Source organism: Adiantum capillus-veneris, chromosome 11, assembly GCF_014529385.1.
Source record: "Adiantum capillus-veneris isolate H3 chromosome 11, ASM1452938v2, whole genome shotgun sequence".
Lineage (NCBI taxonomy): Eukaryota > Viridiplantae > Streptophyta > Polypodiopsida > Polypodiales > Pteridaceae > Adiantum > Adiantum capillus-veneris.
In genome coordinates, this window is record NC_140941.1 from 90,167,162 (window position 1) to 90,186,043 (window position 18,882).

General features: G+C 44.7%; 1 protein-coding gene across 2 annotated transcripts in view; it reads right to left on the minus strand.

Moving 5' to 3' along the window:
• Nucleotides 1–15,870: 15,870 nt before the first annotated feature.
• HMA1 (heavy metal atpase 1) overlaps nucleotides 15,871–18,882 on the minus strand; it is a 100,977-nt gene continuing 97,965 nt past the window's right edge. For both annotated transcript variants that reach the window (XM_086523368.1, XM_086523369.1), the window contains 6 exons: nucleotides 18,113–18,218; nucleotides 17,847–18,005; nucleotides 17,171–17,384; nucleotides 16,841–17,040; nucleotides 16,664–16,750; nucleotides 15,871–16,586 (listed from right to left, as the gene is read on the minus strand). In XM_086523368.1, coding sequence (XP_086379494.1) covers nucleotides 16,395–16,586; nucleotides 16,664–16,750; nucleotides 16,841–17,040; nucleotides 17,171–17,384; nucleotides 17,847–18,005; nucleotides 18,113–18,218 — 958 coding nt within the window. In that variant the 3' untranslated portion in view covers nucleotides 15,871–16,394. The remainder of the gene's footprint in view (nucleotides 16,587–16,663; nucleotides 16,751–16,840; nucleotides 17,041–17,170; nucleotides 17,385–17,846; nucleotides 18,006–18,112; nucleotides 18,219–18,882) is intronic.

Consider the following 18,882-nt stretch of genomic DNA (forward strand, 5'->3'; position numbering starts at 1 on the left):
ACGAGGAGGGCAGGACTGCCTGAATTCTTACCTCCAAGGAATAGGTCAGTCTTGAAGAAACTAATTTCTCATGTTCTTTGGACCCACTTGATATTTTCCCTATGAGGCCTTTGATATTTGGGCAGTCCATGAATAGGTGGGCCAGATCTTCACTAGCCATCCTGCACCCCAAGCACCGATCTGACCCAATCCCTCTCTCCTAAATCTTCACCCCCGTCGGTAGAGCACCCCACATTACCTTCCATAGAAAAACCTTCATGTGTTGCGGAACCTTTGGCTTCCATATGTTCTCCATTACTTTCTCCCACCTTTCCTCCGGCCATTGCTTTTTCCATAGTTTGTTAAGGGGGCTAGACCAATTCTTCTTATGCATCATTGTCTTATAAATGCTTTTAGGATGGGGTTTCCATAAGAGACTGCTTCCGTGCCATTTCCAGGCACAGATTGGCATCACTAAATTGTCAAGCTCTTTCATTACTTTGTGGACAAGCAAGACCTCCAAGCTATTGAGTTGGTACTGAGTAACCAGAAGATCAATGGTTTTCTAACTCTTGTTGCACTATCTCAGAAGCGCCCAAGTTGCTTCAGACCCTTATTATTCAGTTTCCTGGCTGTCTCAATCCAATAGGGAGTTTGTGGCGGATCTACAACTTTGCAAAGCCAGGGGGACCAATGTCAAATGGAGTTCTTGAAGTATCTGACTGCTTCCCCCCACTTTAAGACTCCTGTTGCTCTATTGCATTTTCTTATCAATTCTCCTAAGCTGCCCCCAGTCTTAAGGTAGACCACGCCGAGGCTAACAGTTAGTCATGAACCTTCACCCCTCTCCACTTTCCACCATTCGAGCCAAGTTTAGCTACTTCTATCATATCTCTGACCATGACATCCCAAACTTGATCCTGTTTAGCCAAGGAAACAATAAACTTGGCGCAACAAGCTTTTCATGGGCCACAAGGTTGAGAATTCCGAGGCCTCCTTGATTCACCGGCCGAGCAACTGATTTCCAATAGGCCCATTACCATGGCCTGGAGAATTTTGTGTTGTTTTTCCATGAAAACCTTTTTAGTGGTTTTAAGAACTCTTTCCAGTGACATTAGCCATCTTGAGAAGCGGGCTAGTCAAGGCAATGTAAAGAATCATAAAGGCATTCATTACTTTTATCCGACTTGGGAATGGGAGAAGAGCATACTCCCACCTACTCATTTTTGTTTTGATTTTTTCAAGCACCCACTCAAATCTTTGCTTGTGGGTTATGTCCACCCCCAAGGGGGCTCCCAGATGTCTGAATATATTCCCTTTTGTGACAATCTCCCCCGACCAGATAGAAGGGTCAAATGAGTCGCTTTTTGATAGGGAGATCAGCCTTGACTTCTCTATATTACACTGGGATCCCAAAGCTACTGAGAATATTTGTACAATCTCCAGAGCTTTTCTAATGACCTGGGGGCACGCCTTCAAGAAGAGAAGAGAATTGTCTGCAAAAATTTTTGCTAAGAGTTGGCTATTTCCTGGCAAAGCAAGGCCTTGCAACTCTCCTCGTTCCGCACTAGTTTCGAGCGTCGTGATCAAAGGATATGATCCTATGGCAAAAAGTAGGGGGGCCAGAGGGCATCCCTACTTAATAGACCTTTTGACCTCAAAAGAGCCCACAATTCTATCGCTGAATAGGAGCTCTGACTGGCTTCTAGCCCCCCAAACGCGTACCAACCGACATAGGCAAGTCCCAAAGCCCAGAGCTTCCATGATGGCTTCTATATATGTCCATGTTATTCTGTCATAAGCCTTGTCCAGGTCCAACTGCAGCAGAATGCACTCTTGCTTTGTGACAGTTGCGTACTCAATGACCACCATTGCTGCCAAGATTATCGTAAATGGACCTTCCTTTTATGAAGCCATGTTGATGGGGAGAGATGATCTTGGTTAGTAAGGGGGCTAGTCTGAGGGCTACTGCTTTAGTTATAATTTTGTAGGCCACCGACATCATCATTATATGGCACCAATGTTTCAGTTGAGAACAACAGATCTGTTTTGGGATGGGTTTGATAAGCCCTCTCTTTACACTTACCTCCAATGACCCTTCGGCCATGGCTTTATTGGCCAATCTTGTGATTGGGGCCTTGAGATCATCCCAAAATTCTCTATAGAATTCCACCATCATCCCATGCCAACCAGGGGACTTTTCCTTGCCAAGGGCTTGCAATGCTAGTGAACATTCGTCTTCGGAGAATTCTTGTTCCAAGCAATTAGCTTCTGAGTGGGGAATTTCCTTCTTGACACTTTGCAATAAGGTCCCTCTGGCTTCTTCCACTTCTTGGGACTGGATCTCTGGCCGTCCAATATTTTGACTAAGATAGCTCAACATCAGACCAACCATCTCATCCTGGTTATGAACTGTTGTCCCTTTCTCATCATAGAGCGAGCAGACGTGGGCCCGGCTCTTCTTGCTTTTTAAAGCCCTAAAAAACTGAGCTTGATTTGAGGCTTCAGGTTGAAGGAAAGTCTCCCTTGAGAGAAGCCTTGCCTTTCTGATATCTTCTAACTGCTCATTGGCAAGGTTAGATTTGTCTTTGAGCCATCGTTTGTGCTCCTCCTCAGTAGAATGCCCATTGGCTTTTATGGAGGTAAGCAATTGTACCTCCGCTGTAAGATGCAGAAGGTGTACCTCCCTAGCTTTCTTGAATCGGGGGCCCGAGGTTTTGATTGCTTTCTGGATGCTCCGAGCAAAGAGGTCCCACGCATTGTGTTTGTTGAGGTCGACATCTTTTTTGAGATTACCTAGTGCTTTCTTGGTTAGCTTCCTGAAAAGAGGGTCTTTGAATAGGTGTGCCCCTTGTTACAGTTTTTTCTCACCTCTTGGGGTACTCTCCTCCCCTTTATTCTTCTTAAAATGTATGTGCAGGGGAATGTGATCCAGAAGGCTTTTTGTTGGGACTACCTTCATCTCCATCAACAACGGTATCCAGTCAGCTTGGTGTGAGCAATAGCATCTGTCCACCAGCCTAGAGGCAGTGCGGGCATACTGGAGGCTTGTGTAGGTGAAACCAGGAGTGCTATTCCATGGGCCGACTTCCCATAAGTCGATCATCGCCCACTTTTTGCACAAACTTTGCCATTTAGACCGTTCCGAGCCAGCCAACATATTGAAGGATCCTGTTCTATCCCTACTCTTTTCTACCATATTGAAGTCGCCAACCAACAGCCACTCCCCTTCAGTAGGAGTATCTCTAAGATGCATCCACAATTTAGCTCTTTCTTTTGCATAAAGGGCCGTACACATTCACAATGGTGAAGGGAGTGCCCTTCCCATTTGATTCTAATCCCCTGGATTCTGTCGAATGGGTGGTTAAGAACCAACTTCGGCTCCAATTCTCTATCCTCAATGTTGAGGACGCCACTGAATCGTTACTTCCTTCTCCATAGGATACCAGTTTCTTTCCTAGCACCTGTTTTCTTTTGCTATGGGCATCTAAGTGGTGTTCTTGGATGGCCTAGCAGTTTATTGTCTTCTCCTTTTTTATTTCCTCCCAGAAAAGGGTACTCTTCTTACGGGTTTTCAACCCCTTTACGTTCCAAGATTGGATAGTGAGAGACTCCATCATTAATGAGGGGTTCATTGGGATAGAGGAAAAATTCTTCAGCATCCGAATCATCCCCCCCATCTCCTTGGTCACAGAAGAATCTGGGGGTTCCAAATCAGGGGATTTCTTTTCTTGCAGTGCTGCAAATGGATTATGCAGTAGGACAGTGAACCCCCCTCCTTTTGAAGGGGTGGAGGATGAATTAGATCCTTTCACCTCAAGTGTTCTCCCAACTCGAAGCACTTTGGGTCTCTTGCCACTAGTGGCCTTCACTCTTCTGGCTCTTTTCAGACCAGGGAATTGGCTAGCCATCACCGTTGTCACTGTCATAAATTTGGGGGTAGGAGCGGGAGTAATGATCCTATTATTATTGCCTGCACCTTCAGAAGTTCGTTGTATGGAAATTGATTCCTCCACAATCTTATCCTGCATCTTTATATCCATTTTTTCACATACCATACCTCCTTTATCCTTCTCTACATTTACCCCTTCGTTACTACCTCCTTGCTTCTCCAACCCTTCCATCGGGGATTCCATTTTATTGGGGGCCTATGTTGCCGGAGCTACAATATCATTAGACTTCAAGGGGCAGTCCTTGGCGAAGTGTCCAAAGTTGTTGCATTCAAAACATGCCCCAAAGCATGTTGCAAATTTTAGCGGAATTGTAACTAGCTCTACTCCGACATTGATAACCATGCTCTTAGGTGGTGTTTTAGACACATCCCAGGCTATACAAACCCTATTTGAGGTTCTACCAAACCCTCTCTTGCTAGGTATAAATAAGGGAGTGCCTAGTCGGCTAGAAAGCATCCTGAGATTTTCCCACAGTCAGCTAGGCAGTCCCACAAACTCAACGCAGACCGGATGAAACCCTTGTAGAGATTCAGCTGAGTCAAACACTGGCTCCCAAGGCACCACACAAACCGTAGGCCTATTAAATACTAGGTGCCCTTTGTCAAGGATCTTTTTCACATCGGAGGCCTCTTTGAATCTCACTGAACAGAATCCTTTAGCTAGGTAAAAAGTACTTTCAACTGCTCCTCCATGACCAAGAATTTGAGGGCCTTGAAGCCATCGAATCATCTCAAACCTGTTCGGAATTCTTCCACTGAACCCAAATACAAGCGTTAGCTTAGCTTGTTGGCCAACTGTTTTTTGATAAGTGCTGGTGGAATCGCTACAGTAATAGCCTCGGCAGCCTGCACCTGCTTGGGCAAAGACTTTTTTAAAGCCGAAAAGACCCGATCTGCCAACCCATCTTCCACCAGCCCATTGTAATCTGTTTGGGAGGTAGTTCTTTTTTTTTTGGTAGGGCCGGACTCAATCATTTTGTTGACTTCCTTGAGCTCTTGCTGAAGTCTAGCTCTTATATTCTGCAGTTTTTCGATATCTCCTTCACTTGACAACCCTTCTGCTGAGCCTTTTCCACAATCCTTAGAGTTAGGCCCCTTGAGTATGCTAGCAAACGAAATGCTTGGCCTATGAACTGCAGATGCACTTGACACCTTATTTACGTTCGTACAGATGGGACCCTGAGGAACCCCGTCTTTGAGGGTTTTAACCTCGACTTTGAACCCTTGAGCTGAGCCCATTTTCTCTCTTGTTTTCTCAGATGCACTTTTTCAATCGATACAGTTTTGTCCTCTTTCATAGTTGAAGCCTTTGGTGAATTGGGGCTCGACATTTCCGCATCATATAACGGTTTCAAGACCGAACCGTCGCTTTCATCCATTGGCAATGCTAACACCATTTCGGATAATTTACCCGTCGCTAACACTTGTGAAAATTTTACAATATCTTCGCTTATAACTAAAGCGTCGGGTTCCATTACCAAGTGACACACAAAAGAAAACAAAACAAAAAACAAAAAACCCTTCCAAATTCAATATGCAGTGGTATGTTAAGGCATAAGTTCCGAAAAAAAAAAAGATTATTTTCTCAAGACTAAGGATCAACCAAAGTAAAGGCTAGTGATTATTTGCTAGGGCAGCGAGCAAAGCTAAAACAAACGATTATTAGGAAACAAATAATCGCGATTATTGGTGATTCGGTCAGGCTTGCAACGAGCAAGAGGCAACCTCGCACGATCTGACTACTTGATTCGAGGGGCCACGACTCCTACTGTCAGAAAGAGCGCAAGGAAGTACTCGCGGCAGCAGGTCCCGACTCAGGTGGGAGCGGAGCAGGTCACTATCGCGAGTCACGAGCGACAATAGCAGTGTGCACACTGGACAGCAGGTCGAAGTTCGAAGCTAGAGAATGAGCGTCTGCAGTTGAAACTTGGTGGCCTTCAAAGTTTGCATGTCGCTGCTTGCAAAACAGTACTCAGTTAACCTTTCCTCTTTCTTAACTATGTCAATCTTTGTGCATGTTAATTATGTTTAAAATTCAATTTAAATAGTTATACAAGTGGGTAGTTTGATCTTTGCAATAAGAGGGAAGAGCATTGTGGTAAATGTGAGGAGCTCTAAGGGCACCCACTACAGTTCGACCCTGGAGACATGCGGGTGTGGGTGAGTGGATGCAATCCCATAAAACTCGTCGAGGCTTTGCTTCGAATGGCTTTTTTATTATTATTATTAAAGGAAAGCATAATATATGCAGCCTCAACTGATACATATATAAGTGTTCCCATAACACATGCCTTTTTCCCCACATTGGTAGAACATGTGTGCACGCATGTGTTTCTTTTTTTTTTTTTGGTTTTGGGGGGGGGGTGTGTTTCCACGTTAAGAACATAAGTTCTCTTATTTAGAATAAGCTCCCATGTGAGAACACAAAGGCTAGACCATGGAACGTGCTGAGCAAGATTTCTCTCTTGAAAAAAAAGGATATTTGGTGCAAGATTCCAATGATGGTGAAATGCAATGAAGGTTCCTCCGGCCACAAAAATTTTTTATTCAAAGAATTAAACCCAAGCAATTGTGTGGAAATATGTTTTAATCATTTGTTTCAGTTGAGGTATGTGTATGCACATGGCACGAGGGATACACTCTAGCATACATGACTCATGATGGGTACTCCTAGATATCTATTCCAAGTGGTAGTTACACATAGGTGAGGTATTGGCCATCAACCATCCTTCACAACCCTCATCTTGGACTTTGGACTATAATCATTGATTGATGAAGATATTTTATGTAAGCTTGCTTAGAGTACAATCCATATAGGACATAATCCACAAAGGTATAGTCCTTCCCTCAAACAAGGCAATCACAAGCAATGACCAAATCAAGGGTTATCCTAAATTTTGGGGATGCTATATTTTTTCTATGACACCAACATCTAGGTGAGAACCCTACCTAGGAGGTGTGTATATCATCCCTTGTTCAGTTAACAGCCTATGTGGTAGCTTGTGTTGGTCATGTGTAGCCTATGTGACTTTTCCCACTTAGCAAGGTGACAAATGCACCTCTTTATTTGTAGGGTTTGACCCATCATTGTAAGGGCCAACCCTAGAAGCCCCTGAGCTCTTATACAAAGAGCATTTCTTTTGTACACATTATCCATTTCTAATGCATTGTGTACTCCTTGAATCATGAATAATCTATAAATAGTATCAAAGCCTATGCTGTGATTAGTATGTAGATCCATATTATGGAGTCATATTTCTAATTAGCACTCTTCCTAATCACTAGCGATACTAGCCAAGCTTGCATGCTCTTGCCAATACCAATGAGCCACTACCCTTCTTGCTTGTGATTACTAGAGAATAGGTTTGCATTAGTGCATCTAGAATCGCATTAATCTATCTCCTAAGCCTCCTATTTTTCTCATCAATAAGCTCTAGATTGAGGCCTCTATCTACATTCTCAATTGGTTCAAGCAATGGTCACAATTGGTTCTTTGTTGGTCAATTTTTGAGTCCTACTCACCATTTGGCACCATCCTAGAAGCCTTTGCTTTGATTTGTATGCATTTGCATGTCAAGTTTTTTGTCATATGTTAGCATCTTCAATCAATTCCTCAAGTGCTCATTGCATTGTGTTAATCACGTGAAGAAAGTTCTCACCAAGAGTTTGAAGAAGAACTCCTAAGCAATTAATTTGAGTGATATTTGGTTGCTCAATTAGAGGTCTCAATCCTATGTAAAATAGAGATTAACACTCTGTGTTTTGGGCTCCCAAAACAAGCAAGTCAAGTAGTTCAGGGATCATCTTGTTTTGAGGAGGAGAGGGAGTTTACACACACACACACTCACACAAAGACATTTATTAGTGTGAAAAAGTGAACGTGGATTCTTAGTCAAAAGGGAACGTGGACAGCCAAACCTAGCAAAGGTGGTAAGGTATATTTGAATCCAAGTCAAATCTATAAGGGGCCTTTGCTCGTAGGCAAGTCTGAGATGCCAAAAAAAAATCAAATCCAACTTTTATGTTCGGTCCGTATAAGGTGATTTTTCTACAAAACCATCCAAGAGCCTTAAGGCTTCCTAGTGGCATTTAAAACACGTGTGTGACCCATCCTTCCGATGGATATTAACGTCTTCAAAAGGCCATAGTGACCTATGAGACCAGAAAGTTACAAGGTGGTGGATCTGATACAAAGTCAGAGTAACAAAATAACCTAACAACATTACAAAACAAAGATATATATTATGGGATTCTAGATTGGTCGATGTGAGCTAAGCCGAAAACTAAGCAAAAAAGGGCGGCTAGTTTGGATAGTTGAATCACAAAAGATCTAGCATCGGTCGTTGGCGAATCTCTTCAATTTCCTCCATGGTTAGTAGTCTGACCGGGCATCCTGCATGCCTGGCCAGCGTGCTCTGAATCTTTTGACGTAGCCTTCGTCGATGCTGTGTAGTCCTGCGCAGTCGTGGGCGCCTCGATTTCCCCAGTTCAATCGCTCGGTCAATCAGTGTGCCTCTGGTGTGAGACGGGGGGAGCTCTGCTGAGGGAGTGGCTCTTGCGGATGTCCCGTGTCTGCTCTGAAGAAGTCTGTAATCCGTCTTTGAGACTGGTTAGCCTCGCCATTCATTAGGCTCTCTCTGTGTCTGCGCAGCTCGAGCAAGAACAAACCCAGGCATCTTCGATCTTTGTATCCCATTACTCTTGAGAGTGGTCCAAAACCCTCTGTGAACAAGCAATGGAAGCGGCCTCGAATCTCGTAGTAGACGGGGCAGCAGCATGTATAATGCAGCTCTGTCTCAAGTTCCATGTCACATAAGGTACATGTCCAGGCCTCTGTTGGTACTCCGCTGTATCTCCCAGTTTCAATCCGCAGCTGGTGAGACGATGTGCGTAATTGGCCAATAGCACACCGTATCCCATGAGACAAGTGGGTATCCATGTATCTGGATCTCATCACAAAACCATCAGGTCTTGGCGGATGAGCTTGGTGATCTCCGACTGTGTAAGAATGAGAGATGGTGCATCCAATGAGTACTGGAATGGTGGCAGCCTGTCTATGCTGAACCCATGCGCCTGAAACCATGATGTCATCTCCCCATATCAGCATGTTGTATCTCCTTGTATGGCTAACTGTCGAGAGGACTCAAGTGCTATGCGAGCATATCTGTCTCTGGGAAGTTCCCATGTGCGGTTTATGAAGGAGACTGATCTGGTGAGCGCCTCTACCACTAGTGGGGGGGCTGCTAGCTCTGCTCGGATGATGGCCCGTGGTATTGATGCCTTGGCTCTAATGAGCCGCGAGATCATAGAGACGAGAGGTTTCTCCATGTTCCCCCATCCGTCTGAGCGACCCGGCCTCCCGTGGTGATCCAGTGACGGTCCCCATATCTCAGCCCCATAGAGCAATGCTGAAGCCACCAAGGTGTCAAAGAGCCAGAGCTTCGTCCGGGGCTCTTGAAACTAAACCTGCGAACACATCCTCTCCAATCTACCCAATGCTGCATGGGCTCTAGTAAGTCTAGTCTCTGCTGCTCTTCAGAGTGAGAATGCAGGTCCGCTAAAAACCACTCCAAGGTAAGTGTAAGCGTCTATGTACTCCACAGTCTCCTGGCCATATGTGAATGTAGGTGCTGACCTCCTGATCCACTCTGGGGTGGTATTAAACACCATAACCTTGGTTTTACCCAAGTTGACAGACAAACCACTTTTGTGGGCAAACGTATGCAAAGCATCCAATTGACGTTGCATTCCTTCTGGGGATTCGGAGATCAACACTATGTCATCATCATATAAAAAAAGTGGAATCCATGTCCTTGCCAACTGAGCACCTTTATCCCCATCGCTGTCAATGTAGTCAGAAACCTCATCCACATACATACCGAAAAGAGTAGGAGAGAGCGGGCAGCCCTGCTTCACCCGAATAGTGGAGTGAACCAGTGTAGAAAGTCCCTCTGGGGTGCGTACATGCCCTACTATTGATTTGTACAATGCCATGATCCCCCAAATGAGTTATGTGGGTACTCCCATTTCCTGTAGTCTACGCATCAGTCTAGCTCTGGGTACCCTGTCGAAAGCTTTGCGGAAGTCCACAAAGCTACAATAGATCCGTCTCCCATGAGATCTGCCTTCTTCGATGATGGCCCTGAGTGTTAGGATATGGTCAAGAGTAGAGAAGCCTCTCCTGAATCCTGCCTGCCCAGTTGCACGTATCCCTTCCCTCTCTGCCCATCTACTCAGTTGTTGCTCCAGAATGGATGCATACAACTGTGCTAGTGTGTGCCCAATCATAATAGTGCGATAATTCCCAGGCTCCATGGGGTCTCCTGGTTTGAAGATAGGTACGATCGTAGAAAGGCTCCAAGAGTCTGGTAGGCCCTCACACATGGCCCGGTTAAACATAACTGCTAGAAGTTCTACTAGTAGGTCTTTGGCATGCATGAACTGCTCAACGACTAGGCCATCATGATCATATGCTCTCCCAGTCTTCATCCTGTCAATAGCTTTCTTCACCATCTCAGCGGCGGTGAAAAAGACACATGCGTGTGGGCATGGATCGGGGGGTTGGGAAGGGCCGTCTGTCCAGGCACTGTGTACAAAGATGATGCATATTGCCCTCAGGTCGCTGTGGAGGAAATAGCAGGGGGGGGGGGGGGGGGGGGGGGGGGGGGGGACTGCTCATGAAAGAGCCGCCACGCCTCACGCAAGTCCTGACTCAAGAATAACTGATATAGATCCTGCTCGAGTCGAGCCAAAAAAGCCCTCTTCTTCCGCCGCACCATGCGTCGGAAGTCAATCTGTGTGACTGTCTGTGAGTGACGTCCCCCAATAGCACCTCCCTCTGAAGTCTGGCTCTAGTCTGGCGGCACTCCTCATCGTACCAGCTGTTCTGAGGCATGCTCGCTGATTGGTGGCTATGCTCAGGCTGGGTGTGTGGGTATGCTTTTGTTGCTGCTGCCTCATGTAATGTCTGTGTCAATATAGTAGTTAGTTCTTCCAGAGGTCGCCCCGGGTCCTCAATGCATAGGCGTCTGTAGATTCCGTCCATGTATACAGAATCCGTCTCCCGTGTGAATGTGTAGTGAGTAGGGGTTGCTACTCGTGGCCTGTGTGCTACACTGAACTGGAAGGAGATGGTCATCGACACCAGAGCATGATCCACTGCCACCCCGATCGGTCTGGGCTCAACTCTGAGATCCTGGATACTAGAGATGAGATTCGGCTGTGCCATGACATAGTCTATTGTGCTGGCTCCATGTCTGTGTGGGAAGCATGTAAAACCTCCCGAAGCAGGAAATCTCTGTAGGCCGTTCAAGATGGCCAATCCATGTGCAGTGCCCATGTCTATCAGGTGTCGCCCATACTCACTACATTCCACATCGTGTGATAGTCTGGAAAGGCCCGTCTCTACAACATCTAGCTCTCTTAGCATCTCCTCTGAAGTATCATAAAACACTGCCTGGTGATGGGCAGTCCTGGCATTGAAGTCCCCTAGGATGATAATGTCACCATCCCTAGAGAACTCCCATATGTCATCATCCAAAATAGAGAAAGGGGACTGTCCTCTGGGTGATGCATAAACTGATGTACTCGGGGGAAAGTAGCAAATAGCTAGATAGAGGTATCTGCCTGTCTCTGCTTTCAGTCTCACCCACATGTACCTAGCATGCTCGTCCCTACGGGCTATATGTATCAGTGGCTACAGATCCTATCTAAATAACACTGCCACTCCCCCCGAGCCCCGCCCTCTGTGCTCTGAGCGTGTCTCCTGTCTGTAGGCTGTCTCCCACCTGTATCCACTGATGTGAGGCATGGATTGCCCTAGGGCCTGGTGTGTCTCAGAGTAAAAGATGATGTCTCTTCCAGTAAAGCTATCCTCAAAGGCACCCACATCAAGACGCATAGATCCATAGTAGTTCCAGGCAGCTACTTTGAGTGTGGTACCATAAGTCTTGCACCGTCATGTGGAGCGTCGTTCTAGTATTACCACTTTTCCGTCTCGGTAAAAAGCGATCTTGCCTTTTTCCCTTGCCGCTCTAATCTCCGGCATTACTTCCTGCATATGAGCGATCTGCGAGAGGGTGAGATCATCCCCGAGGAAGATGCCAGTCTCTTTAAGAGTTGGTCTTTTCTTCAAGAATGACTTCTTTGCTTCCATGGAGGGAAAACGGAGGATGAGTGCTCTTTCTTTTGAGGTTTCTCCACTGCTTCCATTTTTCTTTATGTTGCCCACTCTCCATGCCCTTGCGTGCGTCGGCTCATGAATCCCCATCAAGGTTGTGAGTTCTTTTACTTCTTCGTCCACATTGCCTTTGTCTTTAAGACCGCAAATTCTCACATGTAAAGCGCGCACCCTTCTCCTCTGCTCCTCCTCTAGTGTCTGATTAATGATGTTGTTGGGTGTGGGTGTGGGCGTTATCTCCTTGTCTTTTCCTTTCTTGGCCACCTTGATCCATTTCTCGGCTTCGTCTGCCTTCTGTTGGGTTTTGGTAAGAACATCCACCCAAGAGGTCGTCATTTCTTTATGCTGCTCTTCTCCTTCTTTGATGGCCCGTACTTGCTCCTTGATCGTGTTGATTTCTTCGATTACTGAGGGTTGCAGTTCGCCCTCTTCCAGTGTGTTTCTTGATCGTGCTTCGGCGAGCTCTTTCTTGAGTGACGCGATCTCTTCCTCTTGGGTCGTCACTCGGTCTTCCAGCGTGCTTATCTTGCTCTCTTGGATCAGCACGCGTCCTTCGAGCATGTTTATTGTGCCCCAGAGGTTGTGGTTCATCTTGGTCATGATCTCCGTCATCTCCTCTTTGCATTTTTGAATGGCATCCTCTAGGGGGTTGGCTTTATCCTTCATCTTCCTCATGCTTGATCGTCGTCCGCAAGGGAGTTAGGTGTACGTGTGCACCCACCCTAGCAGCGGGGGCGGCGGCTGGGGGTCACTGGATGTACGTGTGCACCCACACTGGCGGTGATCGCGACAAGTGGTGGAGCGCGGGGCGGTGTGGCCAGGTGCCCTCAATATGCTTAGCTATGTGTGTGTGTGTGTGTGTGTGTGTGTGTGTGTGTGTGTGTGTGTGTGTGTGTGTGTATCTCAAAAACAAAAGTGAAGGGGGGGGGGGGGGGGGGGGGGGGGGGGGGGTAGAAATGAAATGAAATGTTATATTAAAGTCTTCAAAAGGCCATAATGACCTATGAGGCCCAAAAGTTACAAAGTGGTGGGGGCGGGGTTTTAAAATTTATTATTAAAATAATAATAATAATAAATAAATAAATAATTATTTTTTTAAAATAAAGACCTCCTACGCGTAGAAGAAGAGAGGGGGACATCCTACGTGTAAAAAAAGGGGGTGACGGGGGGGGGGGGGGAAGCCCTACGCGTAGAAGAAACTGGGGGGACGTTCTATGCGTAGAAGAAAGGGGTGGGGGGCAGGGGACGCCATACGCGGGGAGCGGGGGAGTGCGGGTGAGCAGAGGACGGGAGCAAGGGACAGCGCGGGTGAGCAGGGGGCGGTGGTGCAGGGGGCAACGCGGGTGAGTAGAGGACGGGAGCAGGGGGCGGGGGTGCAGGGACAGCTCGCGAGCAGGGGGGGCGGGTGCTGGGAGCAGAGGGCGGTGGTGCAGGGTCAGCGCGCGGGCGGGGGGCAGGTGCAGCGGCAGCGAGAGAGCAGGGCAGGTGCAGGAGCAGAGAGAGAGAGAGAGAGAGAGAGAGAGAGAGAGGTGGTGATCAATGAACCCTCACCCAAAAAATGATGGCTCACCTTTATTTAGTATATATAAAGAAAAAGGTGCCATCACAAACAATGAGCAGGGCATGTTTCATCTAGGAGGAAATTCACACAAGAGGGCTTGCAGCAAAGAGTGCAATTTCCATAGCATAGAAGAGAACAACCTCTAAATACTAAGAGGAGGTTCATGATTATTTTGGGCCACTAACTTTTAATCATGAAATAAATACTCTCTCTCTCTCTCTCATTTGAAATTTATAGAACTCATCCAAGCACAATACCTTTGCAATGTATGTCGTAGTCATCATTGTGTATGGGGATGATTTTTGTGTGTGAGGGCACCCTAGTGCTCACAACGGAATTAAAGAGAAAGCCGAAAGCTATGGTCGCCCTTTATTGTATCATGGGAATCAAATCAGTTCTGTAAATGATTATTGTTCCTAATTTCTTTTTTATAAGAACTAAGCAAAAATTATTAGGTTGGAACATTTGAGATCCTCGAGATTGTGCCTTTATTATAAATTTTGGCCAAGTATGGTGTGAAACCCTAGACTTAACTATAAAAATTAATTTTTTTGTAACTTAATCTTTTTGGGAGAAATTAAAAATCTCTTAAAAGAGACGTTAATGAGTAACATGATGATTAAAACGCTTCAAAGTCGAGAGCTTTAGTTTGAGTTATTTGTTATGTAGACAAGATTGAATGCACGAGAACTACAAGACATATTGTTTTATTGATTGAGGTAATCAGTTTGTGAGTCATCGAGTGAGCATTAGAGTAAGAAATAGATTAAGATCTCATATTTAATTGATAACATAGGATCTTCATTGCTAGCTCTTACTGTGGGTATGTTAAGCCTACTTGATGCCTAAAATCCACGGTTTTCCGGGCTTGGTCAATCACCCTTTTGAAGGTATTCTTATGTGCTTGGGGCTATGGTGAATGTAACTTATCATTTGGGTGTCATCTTGATATTTCCATTGCTAAATTGCTTGAATCATCCACTAACTTGCTAAAATGCTTTGAAAGCCCTTCCACGTTCAAACTTTTCTTTCTTCAAATTTTGCAACTTGTGACATCTCTCTTCAAGGTCCTTTGCATGTTGAAATTGACAAACAAACCACCCAAAAATGTATAGTGCAAACAAACCACCCAACAATGTATAGTGCCTATTTGTTGACTGAATTCTGAACCATTTTGGGGTATGAAGAGGCCTCTCAAGCACACCACCAACATTCCAAAGATGCAAACTATGCAAAATTAAGTGCCGCTTGGATGCATATCACCAATTTGCTATTTTCTTAAACTATTTGTGATTAGTAGTGTTGTAACTTACTATTGACTCCATTTTTGGCGTTCTAAAACAAGCCTCGGACAAAAACAGAGTTTGGTGCACATTTGAGTATTTGATCATTCTTTTGACTTATGGACCTACTTTTGCATGTGAAGCCTTGAAATCTTATTTGTTTCTTAGTTCATGAATGGGTCCCTTCATTTTACTTCATTTCAGAGCCTCACATGCCTTCCTTCTCAATTTTATGTTTTATAATGCCACGTGATTCTTTACCTTGTTCTTCAAATGTTGGAGAACTTGGCAACCATTCATTCAAAATGGGGCTTTGGTGGTAGTGGTGGTGGTGGTGGGAGGGGGAGTCCATGTATAAATGACTGAGAAAACCCATGCTTATGATCCCTGATGTTACATTTGACACCACACCATTGTATTAGCATAAATGGATGGAATAGGAAAACCATGTACACTCTGAATTGCGACCTCAATCAAAACCGTTTTCAATGTGCAAGTACCCGAAAGCAAAATGTTTGCACGTCCACTTTACCAATCGATGAGATACAAAGAGGCAATATGCATTGGATTGTCAAAGTAAGGTATGGCTGATTACAAGCCTTCTGCTAAGCCCTTAGATTAAATTTTGAAAATGCAAGATGATGTGGGTGATGTGCTTGAGAATGCCACCACGTACAAGAAGATTGTAGGTAGTTTGATATACTTCACAATCACATGACCAGACTTGAGTTACACAGTTGACCTTGCGAAGAAATGGATTCTATTCATTTGACGACAATATTGCTGATCAGAAATACTCGATCCATTTGCTCAGAGAACTATATGGACCTTGGACCACATTAAATTCCGCCCAGGATAACAATCTACAAATTATATGAAACATCAAAAAATGGCCAGAGATACACCACACTGAGAATCGATTTGAGAGGATCGCAATGATTTAGGATTGTAGTCCAATTAACATAATCAATGATGTAATGTTGTACAAGAGAGTCATTTTTTCTCTCCAGGCCAGCATACCTCCCTAGTGGGCATCTCCTCTCATTTCCAAAAAATAATGTGATTTCACCTCTGGCGGCCACTAAACTTGCCTATCAAGACATCACCTGTACAAGGAGCTTCAAGTGCTTTTGCGCCGACCTGCTGATTGTTTAACTGCGTGCTTCCTGCAGCCAAACTTAACTCCTTACCTCCCCCTCATTGTTTTAAGACCCTAATCTAGCCTTGGCTATGGTTCTGTTACAGAAAATACAACAAGTGTGGCAGTGTCACCAAGGGCACAAGGAAGGCATCCGTGGATAGGAGAGATGCTGTTACATGCTTGATCCTCCTTGATACACCAAAAGATATTGGCTTACTTGGAACAGATATTTACATCTCGTTTCCTCGATTGAGTAAACCGGCAACAAAGGATTGGTTTACAAGTTCCACAAAAGCACTTCAGGATAGAGAGCCTGCAGATTGTTGTACCCTTTGAGAGGGATTAGCCCCATGAAATAAGTAGCTCAGAGTCGCAAGAGCATCAGTCAGCTTTTTCATGTTGTGTTGCCAGTTCCAGCCGTCCCTTGGATCATTCAATGCTCTGACAGAGTTCAGGCAGACCAAGAGCGTTCCGCCTTCATGCAAAAGCACCTAAGAGCAATTGAACAACTTAAGAAAGCAGCACAAAATATGCAATTGCCGTCATAAATCAGCACAATCATTCATACCGTAAGCCATAGAGGTAAAAAACCCATGACTGATGGAAGAGAAGCTATGAGAATACATGACAATGCAAGACCAACACTTTGCTTCACCTTCATAATACAAGAGTGAGCATCGAAAATCAGCATAGCTGCTCCACAAAGACCAGAACAAATACCAACAAATTTTTGTGTGATAGTTACCAGAGAGGTTGTCTGGCGAGCCTTTGCAATCACAAATGGCACACCATCAATGTTGTCTTGTAATAAGAGCACATCAGCAACAGCAATGGCTGTTGCACTTGCATAATGTGCAAGAACTATACCAACAGTTGCCGCTGCCAAAGCTGGTGCATCATTTACGCCATCACCAACCATAATTAAACCTCTTGACAAGCCTTTACCTGTTGATGAAAATTTCGAACATTAGGGGTTGATTGCATTTCCCTGTTCTTCTGAGGACTAGGGGAACCGACCATTCAGCCTCAGGTCCAAAAGGACCATACAAACAAGTAAATCCACTTATTAGCTTACCACTCTGCCGAGCCAATCTCTTTATGCAGTGTAGCTTGTCTTCTGGTTTCATTCCATGATGAACTTCTTCAATCCCCACAGCCTTCGCTACACGATTGGCACTGGATCCGTGATCACCAGTCAGCATTAATATCTGCATTCCAGCTTTCTTAAGAGAGGCTACCACCTCAGAAGCCCCGGCACGAAGTTTGTCTTCGAAGTGAAAAAGTGTCACCTGCCCATGTAAAGCTTTCTATAAGTTCACAGTTTTTCACAAGAATTGGCTATAACCTACTCAGATAAGCTCTAAACCTCATTGAGGCACTTCAAGAAATGTGCAAAATAAGACAATGTAGCCACTTGAATGTAAAGTGGAGACTAACGAAATTGCAAATTCCTTCATTTCACATAAGAGGAAACTGCCACGCCTAGAGCTCATCTCTAAAACTCCTTTATGATAAATTTGTTGCCACAATGGGTTCCAAAAATCATTAACTATCATTAGAGCATCAAATCTGTTGCAAGAAAGATTAGATCGAGGGAAGACCACAAATATTTAAGGACGTCCTATTAATTTTGTGTATTCAGCTATGTAGTCTAAGTGACATTCTAGTTTTCACGTATCTGCGTATCATGGGGCATCATAAGACCAAAACCAAAAAAAATCAGCTTCATAGTTGGATGCTTCTAAAATGACCTTCTCATTGACAGATAATGCTGCTCTCACAAGCTCACTACCATAAGCAGAGCTTTTTGCAGCATTAATAATCTTCCCAGAGCTCGACACGAGTTTCACCGAAGATGCAACATAATCCAACGATCCCAAGAGTGCTTTGTGTTTACCACCATTTTGAGACTGTCAAGAGACATAAAACCAGACTTTATGAGTTCTTATGCTCTCTTAGCAGGCTGTAATGTATGCTATTGATAGGGACAACTTAAATCAAAATCAGTATTGAATACCTCTAGTCCAGAGATTGTGGCTTCCAGCCCCTTCCCCGGGAAAGCCTCAAAATTTTCAATAGCGAGTGATGGCAGCATTTTACCTTCACTGTGATCAGCCACAGCCCTGTCATTCATACACCTCAAAGCTTAATACAAAGTCAAGTGTCGACTGTCTGACAGTAGCAACATGTAAAACACAAACAATATACGCAAAAGCGGAAATAAATAACCACAAGGCATGTCAAGAGAAACTAGGATTCAGCTTTTTGAAGGTGTTTTAAAATTTATGGTTTTCACTGCAGAACTTTGAATTCTATCTACAGTTCCAAGTCACTCTATTCTTATCCTTGCAAAATTATTCATGCATGAAGAGATAGATGATACCTCACAAGTTATTTGAAGGCCTAGGCCCTACACGCATGTTTCCAGAATTTCCCAATCATGAAAAATGGATGATGCCTATGTGCTTATTTGAAGTAGAGGCCTACGTGCATGCACACATGTATGCGCACGTGTGCACATGCACAAATTTTTTGGTCATGGGGACGAATTGCTGATGGGAAACCTCAAAGCGACGGAAAGCCCACAATGAAGATGATATACAATAAGTGAGCCATAACTCAACACCCAAAGGAGAGGAGATGGCATGCAACTAGAAACAATGAAATATTAACTCTAATGTCTGCAGAGATATCTCAAAATTTGGAAGCACAAAAAGCGATGTCTGTAAGAGAGATGCTCCACAGTAGCGGCAGGGATCCCAAAGTTGAAGAAACATCTCGTTTCTA